Genomic DNA, 11,173 nt, shown 5'->3' with positions numbered 1-11,173 from the left:
GTGATATCTATATAAGGAATGCACCAACTAGCGTGACAACACCCCTTTTTCCCACCGCATCGACACACTAGCACAACTTGGCGGTCAAGGGAATACTTCGGCGTAACACAACCGTCTCTGATGCCGAAAAGTTTTTCTGGTCTTATGACAGGAATTGTCTGGGCGCTGGAAAGAAATCACTCCGAGGACACCTCTTCGTCGGCTGATTCGACTCCGGAATGGCCCTCCGGTTCCGATTCGACGCGCAAACGAATGTTGTCCGGGGATAATTGGATGAGTATCAGGGAGTCCTTATCGGGCTTGTACACATGGCGGCGCTGCAGTCCGTCCCTTACCAGTTTTGATTTATATAGATGAAGTTGAAAGAACGCATCGAGGACGGCCGCGACAGGCCCTGAGCGGTAATCTGGAACAGGGGAATGGAACGCAAATTTTGTTTTTATCGTTTCGAAAGGTATCAGTGTCGACATGTTATCGGGCAAGTAGAAATTTTGACGTGGCTCCAGAGTGACGCCGTTCTCGGCTAGAATCCGATTGACAATGTGGTCTTCAGGATCAGCATATGAGACGAGGTCCCAATCCCAGTCAACAGACGCCGTACCGTAAGCCAACTCATCAACGCAGTCTATCAGTTCTGGTGCGCGCTTCCAGATCACCGCCAGGTCTCCTTCGTGTGCTTCGTGCTCAAACTTTTTTTTTAAAAGGTACTTCTCCACCTTGAGGCGCATGTCCAGGGTGCCGCGGTTGTCGTGAATGCGGGTCAAAAGATCTCGGAAGGCATCCCGGTCAATATCGTCAATCCGTGAAAAGTCGAACGTGCAATCAAGATCCTTTGCGACTGCGAACACGCTCCGGGAGCTATCACAGCAACTGGGTTTATGTCCAGACACGATTCAGCGGCTGGTCGTCAAGGGTGGAAAAGCGGGTTATAAAAAACGCGTGCCTTTCAGTGTTAAGCGGGAGGCGTTGCCGAAGGCTATCGCGACGTCGAAGCCCGCGAACATGAACGGTTGGAAGGTTCCGCCCGTGGGTGGTCCGACGCCGGTTACCCAGCCTCCCATTACGCAGGTTCAGGACTGCAAAACGGCGCGACAAGATCAAGTCCCTGATCGCCACGAGGGAAAATGGTGGACTTTTCCAGGAACCAGTGGACTTTTTGGTGTTCTTTTCGAACTCCTTGAAGAAAAAGTCCACTGGATTTTATGCAGGATTCTGGGGTTGCGGTGTGATTGGTGTACTTTTTCTTAAGTTTTTCGAATAATAGAAAAGAAGCGAAAAAAAGGCGAGATGCCTCAAAAAAAAAGTTACTATAACGTTGTGTAGGAGAAACTTGCCGAAGAAAAAGTCCACTAACTACACTGGAAGCTTTCCTGCAGGAAACATGGGGTTCCGACATGAAACAAAGCGAGGCCCAGGAACCGATGGGGTTCAAAACGCAGACCAAGACAGTGCACTTTTATTCTGAAAAGTTCACTTAAGTGCTGAGTGATAAGTCCCAACGACGCCCGCGACCGGAGCGGTAGCGGTCTCCCCGAATCTGCTGTACTGGTGCTGTCACCGAGGCAGGCCAAGAGTCTGTTGTTGCAATATATGTCGCAATCGTATTGGTTCCGTTTGCTGATTTTTCTGCCTGAGAGCAAGTAAACATGCTTGTTCGACGGATGCAAGGTGGTTGGCCCCCCTGCAGATCCAGGGGCCCCCCGAATGAGGTCAGCGGATACGTAACCCACCGACCCGTTAAATCCGGTCTGCGCTCGTGGTTACCGCTTTCAGGAAATCCTTCCATTCGCTCACGACATCATCGAAGTCCTCCACCAGTGGCTGACTCAGTCGCGCGCGATGTATGGCTCCAGAAAGAAGCCCCATCTCTGCCTCTGACACGTCTTCACCGGCCAAGGTGCGCCGGCTGATCTCGCCGAGCCTGGCGCTATCATACGTGGCGAAGGCCTGGAAATAGCCGCAGTTGCACAAACAAACTATCCACGTACTTCGTCAACGTTGGATATAGAAGGTGATCCGATGGCACGCCCAAATCAACCTTCTGTCCTGTAGCTTCGCACATCTGAACCTGTGGCTCTGGTTCGGCGCGATTGCGCTCATCTGCGGGGACATAAGCTGGTGACGCATTCACTGCAGCTTCTATGTCCATAGCGTACGCTATGTAACACTTCCCATACACCTTTTTTCGAGATAAGTTACAACTCCTACACTCGAGTCTTCTCGTTCAGGCATCGCCGCCTGGAATCGTTTAGACTTCTTTCTGATGTCAAAGGACCGCAGATCGGCTGCATTACAGGACGACTGGGATTCCCATTTCCTAGTTACTGGTCTGGCAACCAGGGTATGTTCAACTTCATCTGCACGGAATCGTAGAACAGGAATCTCGTCTTCTATATGCTCGAAACGAACATCGTCAAGCATATAGATCCATGGCAATCCGAGAATAACATCTACCCGCAAAGGAAGCCCTTGGATCGTCCGAACATGTGGATGAATTGTGCACGGATTTGGTCATGATTCTGCTCGTCCACGTCCGGACGGCCCCTTCATGTCGCTATCCATGACTTGTTGGAAGCGCATGAGCTCTTGTTGGTGTGCACAGGTGGAAGCCATTTCGTTTGTTACGTTTTGCATACTACCCATTGAACCGTTGGCCTTATAACCTTGCGCGCTGACTACGGACTGACTGACGTGGACACGTGTTCTCCAGTAGCGGCCTATAGCGATTACGTAATTGATCGGCAATTCCGACAGCGCGTTTCACCTGTCGGCTGACATAATCCAAAACCAATTAGGGAACTTAGGGTTAGGGAAGAACGAAGACGAGAGTAGTTAAGATACTTTACCGATAGAAACGCACTTCGACAGCGACTCTGTTCACAGAAGACTTGAAGAGACCTTTTCTTATATCCCGCTGTCCGTTCCCCTTTCGGGCTCCCTCGCTCCTCTTCTCGCCGGTGCTCATCACGGGCAACAGCTCTTGGTAAGTCACAGTTAGGAACGCTCTCTACGAGCATGATTTCTCCACTCGACAGTGAGGCACCGCCGTGTTTCGAGTGCTAAATGCGTGCTTCTGATATCTTTTGGTCCCGCACGCCAACGTACCTCTTCTCACTTTCAGCTTAAAGGGAACTCACCCACAAAGGTTTACCTAGCGACCACATGATTTTCATCGTATTCCTAAAGAACTTTGAGTTCTGGAAAGCCATCGGAGCTCTCAAAAACATCATCGTCCATACGCGGATCCGCAATGTAACCCACGAATTCGACGTTGTCTGCTACAATAAAGGCACAGCAGAAGATCCGAAATATCGCATATTCCTATGCAAAGTTATTGATGACAGCGATATCAAGTTTCTGCTGAAGCTTAACGATTTCATGCGGGCCTTCAAGGAGCACTATCGTCACCACAATTTTCATGAATTCCGTTTCGCAGTCTTTGGCACGTGCGGGACCATCAAGGAAACAAACATCGGCGCAGCGTTCTACATCAACGTAGCGCACAAGGGGGATCGGGGCCATCTCCGGAACCTCCCGGCGCTCAGCGCTCCTGCCGACGCTCCTGCTCAAGAAAAGCATTACTTGTGGGTTTCCGATTCTCGGGCGAAGAAAAAGCTTTGCGCGCGCGTTCCGGCCCCGAGAGATACCCCGCTGACGGACCATGGATGGCGCGCCATGCTTACCGCCGAAGGGGCCGCGATCTGCTCTATGAACTCCTTAATGGAGTCCTCACAACCCATTATCCCGGGTGTCCATCTCTACGACATGGAGACATACGATTTCTTCGAAATAGTCCTTTCACACGGTGCGACGCTTCTGGGAGCAATTCGGGTGGTCTCGGATAAGTGCGGTAAAGATGAGAAGATCAATCGACGCTGCTGCAGTTTCCAAGCCGGCATCCAAAAGCTAGACAGCTTCATCGACGCAGAGCCCAGGATCGTCGCGTCCACGGTCGACACAAAGATTAGACTGGAATATTTGGATCTCCTTCAGTATGCGAACGATCCGACCAAGGTGACAAGCTTGCCCGCGCTTTTCGCACGGGAGAATCCCGAACAACCGAAGGATCGCAGCAGCCTCCTTGAAGGCAAACCTGTCGCTCAGGCCTCCTCCCAAAGCGCGTTTGGAGAGCTCAAGGCTATAATTCTGGCCGAAATCAAGGCGATCGCGGAGGACCGAATGGCACGCAATATTACTGATTCGCTGAGCATCAAAATGAGCGAGTCCGACCCACTACTGCTAAACGATGAAGCCATAAAGAAGCAGTTGTTGTCCATTGGCTGTGAGATAGTTCGGCCGGAATCATAATCGGGATGGGAATGAGCCCTCTCGTATGGTATTGCTCTGCGGCAGGAGCCGGTCGAGCGGCAATCCTTTAACCTTGACGACGGAGGCTCTGTACGCTTTTGGGGGCTGAAGAGAGCATTCTCTTTTGACGGTTCGACAGTTTGTATGTCTATACATAGAAAAAGAAGATGGAAAGCCTTATAAGCAGACGCATCCATGAAGGGGTCAAATAAGTTTAAACTTTACTGGAAAGGATGGGTCGTCCACAAGTTTACCTGTACACTGCCCACGTTGACATACCCGAATTTTCTGGTGTCGTCTTCTCGGCGAAGACAATCGAGACCTTGCCGCGCAGCTAAAGATAGACAAGGGCACCGTCCAACGTATTGCGGGCGGAAAAGCAGAAGCGCAGGGTTCCGTACCGCATCGAACGAAAGGTGTGTGGATGAGATTAGTGTGTGAGTGTGTGAGTGTGTGAGTGTGCCCTTCCGTTACGTAGATTTCCAGTGGAGGGACCAGGCAGTGGACGGTGATCATCTTCCCTGTACCGTCCTTCTTCTCAGGTGATCTTCAAGTCCAAGTCCGCTCTCGCCATAATTAGCTCTGAGTTCTCTCACTCCCACACTCCCTGCCGGTGATGCGACTCCACAACCAAGTCTCTTCTTCCAGGCTCCAGCGGCCTAACCGTGAAAGCATCCTGCTGAGAATTGTGTGCGACATGGACGTGGTAACATGTACAACAACAAGAACGCGGCAAATGTGCACAAGCGCCGCAAGTGAGCCGCAAGACGGAAAGTGCACAGAAGGCAAATTTCTGGTGACTGGTTTGACAGTATTGACAGTTCATCCCTCACAGGATAATGGAGCAAAGCGCCTTGATGAGGAAAGGACGGACGAATTCCTATTCGGACACTAGCGCGACCAGATGCCGAAGGAGGCCGGCCAAGCACGCCCGACCAACAGCGAAAGCCATCTCGCGCTTCACACACTCGCTTCGCCAACAAATGGATTTCGTCGTCACGCTCGGCACACTCACCACATTTCCGTCAAGTGAATTTCGTCGCTCTGGCGCTCGACATACACATTCACACACTCACTTCGTCAGACATTTTCGACACATGGATTTCGTCGCGCTCGGCACACATTCAAAAGTGCGGAGCAGGTGGGGAATACGGAATATAAAAGGAGAGGTCTCGGGTTCGAAGGAGTCGCTTTACTTACACAACTTACACAGAATCATCTACATACGCAACATACTCAACATACCACAACAATGATCGCGAATAACCAACAAAACGAACATAAGGTTCGTTGCGTCGGCCATAGGGACATTCTGCCTGAACGATACTGTCACACCTTACAATGCGGACACCACGTCTGTTGGTGTTGCATGGATAAATTCCTAAAGTATGGCGACCCCCCTGAGCAGTGCACGGACTGCATGAAGGCCGATTATGACATTTTCGACCATGACCCCTCCGACGAATACCACACATCGAAACGCTCAACACCTTCGCGTCTCCCCTAGAGTTTGGCATTCAGGAGTAACCGAACATACATTACTCCTGGGACCACCCTTTTCGAAAGCACGTTTTCGCAAGCTCAGTCGCTGCAGATCACACGCCTCGCCGGACCTCTTATTCGACACCGGTTCCTCACCCTGAGCCACATGTCTTGGTAAATTTTCCATTATCAGTAGCAGAGTCTTCTGTAAATCTATGCATTATGTACCGCGTGGTTTCAATGAAAACTGATTGAAAAATGGGATTCATGGGGGTCAACTTCGCCACTCCCCAGAAAATGGGAATCGTGCAGATGGAAGTTTTGATAGATACGGACTACGTGTTAGTCAATTTGGTTGCTTAGGACGGTCATCCTATATATTCATATCATGCATCTGCCCGATTCGCACCCAAAACCATTTCCCTTTGGGTGTCCTCATCCTGTTGCTGAGTGATCAAGGTGGGAGAGTGACCATAGGTGCGCGGCCGTCCAATGATATTAATCCTTTGGGTGTGATTATCACACATGACGGCAGGGCCGTTCAACTTCCAAAAACGGATCTTACGTGACATGCAGGATAATAATCTGGTCGCATGCTTTCGAAATTTGATGTCGAACCTCCAGCCCTCGCCAAGCCCAGTTTCTTACATCCATATACATGAGATACGCAAGCGGGGTACAGACAGCCATTGCAAAACGAGAGACTATTCTACCGGCGGCGCTGACGCACTACAGGCGCTGGGCTACCGTCTCGTCGTAATAGATAAAACTCGGGGCCCAACTTCCAGAAACTACTTGTCGTCGTACAGATTTGTAAAAGCGCCCTTCCGATTTGATCCAACCCTCTCGCAAGAGCTGGTCGTCGCTCTTTGCTTTGCTTCTAGACGCACGGCTAGCCTCTTGGTCCTGATATAAGCGCTCGTCTTGGTGCTTGGCGGTATCCGAAATGGGTAACATACGATCTGGACCGTAGTGCCAAATCCATTCGACTTGTTCGACCAGCCCGCTATACATGATCGTCTCTCGTGGATCCGCGAGACGATTTAGTACGATTTCGCCTGGGCCAGCGTAATAGTGTCTCTCCGGATTGTCTCTGAAACGGACGACCACGTAATGGTTTCCTCCGATGCTGAAGTTTGTCATTTTGACTGACAACCAAGAGATCTTCCCGATGGTGTCCATATCCGGGTCGTCGTACAGACTGGGGAGAATGTGAATCTCTTCCCCGGAAGGCTCCTGCCTCACCGTCATGGGATAGTCTGACTTGTTCGTAATCTTCACGATCCGGACGTGGAACCCTTGGCCACCCGCTGATTCGAGTGGATTCTCTGGTGGATTAGCATGTCGTCGGATGGGGAGTCGTACGTGCAATAGTCCCAGTCCAACGCAAAGCAACAAAAGAAGAAGATCTCGGGAGTTCATCGCCTTTTTCGACGAGCGATCGCGGATTACGGGGAGGTAGTGGTAGTTAACAATCCTCCAGGTCGTTTCACGGACTTGGGATGAGGGCATCATCCTGAAAGTGCTTGATTCGGTCACATGACTTTTTTAGATTTAAGTCGAAACCCGAAATTTCAGACTCCTTGCTACATATCGAATCCCAGAAGAAGCCCCAGGAGCGTCTTCAAAATGCCATCTTCAAATCATTTGGTATCTAGACAACGCACTGCATGACAAGGATCACTCAAGGAGACAAAGTATTACATGAGATCACAAAATATTGAACCAAGATTTCATGGGTGTATAATGACAGAATGACAGAATGACAGAATGACAGGAATGGCGGAATACCAGGAGGGTCAGTCAAAATCATGAATTACGCCTTCTCCCCTTCCTCAGAGTCGGGATATACTCTTGGGAGATCGTAGTTGTCCGACAGCATTTGTGGCACGTCGAGTGGCCACATTTTGAATTTTGTCAGGGTTTGCGCCCTTGTCCTTTGCCACAAGAGCGACATGGGTCATCCACTTCGGAGCTGTCCGAGGACAAGGACGATTCCTCACAGATTTCCTCGGAAAACGGTCCTACAACCTTCGAGGGGGCAGCGGTATGGACAAGTTTTCATCCCATACACACCCGTTGCAATCTTCGGGGGGATAATCGTCCTCAAGTATCCAATCGAAAACGTTCCAATGATCTCGTTGGAAGAATACGAATCTTGACATTGACGGAAGGGTATCAAAGTAGAAGATCCGTCGGGATCTCATCCAACATCACAACATCATCCAAGCGTGAGACGGCATTCTGCATTCGAAATAGCCAGGCGCTTAACGTGCGAAACAGGGTTTCGAAACGAAGTTTGTATAGCGGGCAGTCGTGATACTCATCGGCCGCCGCGGAGCTTCTTGCGCGTTCGACCTCCCTCCAGGCGTTGCTGAGGGTCGCCATCATGACGGCAGTATTCCGCTGTTGGTTTTTGTATCCCCTCACTGTTGTCGGCGTATCTCCAGCGATGAATGACGCCATATGGGCGACGTGCAAGATGATATAGCGAAGGTTGTGGTACGGGACTTCGTGAATGGGAATGTCGTCAGCGTCAAGATACCCGTGTTCACTCCAATCGAACTCGCGGTCGTCGATCATATGGATCCCGTGGGACAAGAACTTCGCGTACATGGCTAGGCGGAAAGCAACCTCTTTTTGCCCGGGAGTGATCGGTTGGTTCTCTGGATACAAGGCGTCCATTTTCGATGATTTTGCAGATTTCGGTGGTGATCGGGAGAGAATCTCGGGCGCAACCTCCTCCTTTTAAATGGAAAGGGTTTTGATCTCGGATTCCGATCTTCACAGCGTTGAAGTTGGCAACAAGGGCAGCCGAACATGGAGAAGAAGGTCAACCGTCGGGTCTCGTCCACAATCGTAGCTGAGGATCTCGAGGCGGATGTATGTACAGGGTTTGCCAATGCAGACGTGCTTGTGGATGTTGCCGCAGAGGTCGGTGTGGGTGTCAATTGTGCAGGCCAAGCACGCTCGACCAACAGCAAAAGCGCAACCAGATGCGGAGGGAGGCCAAGCGAGCGCATAACCAACAGCGAAACGTCGTACAATGAACTTCGGTCGCTCAGCTCAGCACGAGCTCGGTCAAAAATTTTCGTCGAACGGGTTTCGTCATCCAAATACTTTCGTATGGATCGCGCTCAACACAAACGTCAAACATTTTCGTCAAGCAAGGGTCGACACTTCGGCAGAACACTTCCCTCTGACAAAGTTCGTCAAATCACACAGTTCGTCAAACAGTTTCGGATTTCGTCGTCACGCTCGGCACACTCACACATTTCCGACAAGGGCACTTCGCCGCTCTCGCGCTCGACACACAAACTCGCACTTGTTCAGTGGCGGCGCCGATTGCACCATCAAGCAGTGGGACATTCTGAGCGGTACTCTTGTTGCAAACTTTGCCTATCTGACGGATTGGGTCAACGCGCATCTTGTTGGTGAACAGCGGTATAGTGCGGATGGCCCCACTGTAAAGAAGTGGGATATTCCCAGCGGCGGGCGAACATCAACAAAACCATATCCGCAATGTGACGGCTCTTGCGCTTCCAACCGCCAAGGCAAATGTATACGGCGCTGAGTAGCATTGATAAGCATAGAGATGATACTTTTCATGTAGATGTAGAGCCATTGGCGTACCCTTCGCCGAACCTCTTCGTCATTATTGGCTTCCCAGATGAACCCCCAGCGGCCCCAGCTTCCCAGGGCGGGCGGTTTTAGTCGGTCATATGTCCTTCTGCGACGATGCCCGTTCTGATAGAGACACACGCGAAAGACTTGCCAATTGTTTTTGCCCCCGTCCGGTCGCTTTTTCGGCGCATCAGCAAGGGGCGCATCCAAGCACGACCCAAGGTCCCGCCTCCCACCTCCAGTGGGTGCCCCTCTCATACAACCGCGTCGGACATTATCCCAACCTCCCGGTTGTTCTCCCTTCTTCCTTCTCGCAGAGCTTGTCAAGTGGGTGATTGTGTTCCTGGGATTAAAAAGAAAAGCTCATCTCGCTCCAGCTTTAGGAAAACTCCCCGTACCGTCGTACCGTAAGGCTTCAGGTCCACTGAGCATTCTCGCTTTCCAAGAAAACTCCCCGTACCGTCGTACCGTAAGACTTCAGGTCTACCGAGCATTCTCGCTTTCCCAGAAAACTCCCCGTACCGTCGTACCGTAAGACTTCAGGTCTACCGAGCATTCTCGCTTTCCCAGAAAACTCCCCGTACCGTCGTACCTTACTCCTAGCCCGCGATGGTGAGGCCTGACTCGACGAGCATGGTAACTAGTCCTCGAGTCGCTCCCCTTTCCCAACCAGTACGCCAGGGGGCCGAATGGACTTTCATTTTTAGTTTTTTAAGTTTTACCAGGTACGTGCACAATTTCAATATACAAGATTCTGTGATCGCGCTCGCATTCTGACCCCTCGCTCGCGTCCTTCTTGTTTCTATTTGGGGTCACCGTCGTCACTCGCAAGTTGTCTACGCGGTTGGTCAATCTTTCGTCCGTCACCCTCTCCCTGAGAAACTGGGGCGTGCGGCTTGATGTGGACAATCTCGATGTCCAGTCCTAGTCCCACCAGGTGTACCCGTGAGGTATCTTTGTGTTGTCAATGAAGTCGATCCAAGTTGTGCCATATATACTTTAGAGGTTGCGTTGCAGTATTTTCGCGAAAAGATCCTTATCGAGCCGGGGAGACTCTCACATGGGGAGGCTGATCGCGCCATGATCTGTGGGTCGGCGGTGGTTATGACCCTGAAATTCTTCCTCTCCTTGTAGGAATCGAACGGCCCTACAGGCAAAAGAAGCAGGTCAGGAAAGTTCGAGGTTCTTGCGAGGGGCGGTCAGCATTTTAATGTTGAGGGGGCCGAGCGCCGGCGGTTATCTTTCATAGACATCAGGTCAGGGGTTTTCGAAGCCCGCTTGAAGAAGCCCCGAGAGAGAGCGACGCGACGCGTCTCACATGAACAGAAACTCCGCCGAGGAGACTACACTTCACAAAAGGAGGACGTCGAACCGCAAAGGAACTTCAAATGGCATAATAACATCTTCTGGTTCCAGAGGGCGACCCGACGCGTGAGTTTTGGGCGGCCGCACGAAGACTTTTAAACCAGGCCCACGGCCATGGCGGTACAACGGTACGGGGACATTTTTCGCACTCAGCAGTTCAGATCATGCCCCGCGGCAGTTACGACATCGACTGGTCTCGCTGCTCCCCGAAGAGGCACGCGGCGAGACCCCCGTCCTGATCCGTGCTCTCGCCGTCCTCGAGAATCACCCCAGCACAACGGCGGCCATAGCTCGGCAAATGACGAGTCTCGCTCAGAACGTCTCCCTCAGCTACTCCATCGACGACGTGAAAAGAGTCATCACCGCCTGGAATTTGATCTTGGGCGACCGCGTC

At 51.4% G+C, this 11,173-nt stretch overlaps 4 protein-coding genes across 4 annotated transcripts; 3 read left to right on the top strand and 1 right to left on the bottom strand.

Moving 5' to 3' along the window:
* The first annotated feature begins 558 nt into the window (after positions 1–558).
* Positions 559–1,283, top strand: EV422DRAFT_423641 (uncharacterized protein). Its single transcript, XM_053067117.1, has 2 exons — positions 559–637; positions 705–1,283. Exon 2 carries the CDS (start codon positions 754–756, stop codon positions 1,246–1,248), a length of 495 nt encoding a protein of 164 aa, XP_052926102.1. The 5' UTR covers positions 559–637; positions 705–753; the 3' UTR covers positions 1,249–1,283.
* A 1,879-nt stretch (positions 1,284–3,162) lies between these two features.
* On the top strand, positions 3,163–4,308 carry EV422DRAFT_566701 (uncharacterized protein; the record flags this gene model as incomplete). The annotated part of the gene is made up of 1 exon (XM_053072466.1): positions 3,163–4,308. One exon carries the CDS (start codon positions 3,163–3,165, stop codon positions 4,306–4,308), a length of 1,146 nt encoding a protein of 381 aa, XP_052926101.1.
* A 1,753-nt stretch (positions 4,309–6,061) lies between these two features.
* On the bottom strand, positions 6,062–7,264 carry EV422DRAFT_526261 (uncharacterized protein). Its single transcript, XM_053070131.1, has one exon. The coding sequence runs from the start codon at positions 7,210–7,212 to the stop codon at positions 6,520–6,522; it is 693 nt and encodes a 230-aa protein (XP_052926100.1). The 5' UTR covers positions 7,213–7,264; the 3' UTR covers positions 6,062–6,519.
* A 1,346-nt stretch (positions 7,265–8,610) lies between these two features.
* EV422DRAFT_505742 (uncharacterized protein) lies at positions 8,611–9,504 on the top strand (the record flags this gene model as incomplete). Its single annotated transcript, XM_053068508.1, has 3 exons — positions 8,611–9,014; positions 9,076–9,350; positions 9,404–9,504. The coding sequence occupies 3 exons, from the start codon at positions 8,611–8,613 to the stop codon at positions 9,502–9,504; spliced, it is 780 nt and encodes a 259-aa protein (XP_052926099.1).
* Positions 9,505–11,173: the final 1,669 nt, after the last annotated feature.

Source organism: Fimicolochytrium jonesii, assembly GCF_025526975.1.
Source record: "Fimicolochytrium jonesii strain JEL569 chromosome Unknown EV422scaffold_9, whole genome shotgun sequence".
Taxonomy (NCBI): domain Eukaryota; kingdom Fungi; phylum Chytridiomycota; class Chytridiomycetes; order Spizellomycetales; family Powellomycetaceae; genus Fimicolochytrium; species Fimicolochytrium jonesii.
Note: the sequence above shows the minus strand (reverse complement) of the source record. Positions and strands in the feature narration are given on the sequence as shown.

What these genes read in the sequence shown, in the direction of transcription:
- EV422DRAFT_526261 (XM_053070131.1), bottom strand. Translation starts at nt 7,212, where the DNA reads ATGAACTCCCGAGATCTTCTTCTTTTGTTGCTTTGCGTTGGACTGGGA.
- EV422DRAFT_423641 (XM_053067117.1), top strand. Translation starts at nt 754, where the DNA reads ATGCGGGTCAAAAGATCTCGGAAGGCATCCCGGTCAATATCGTCAATC.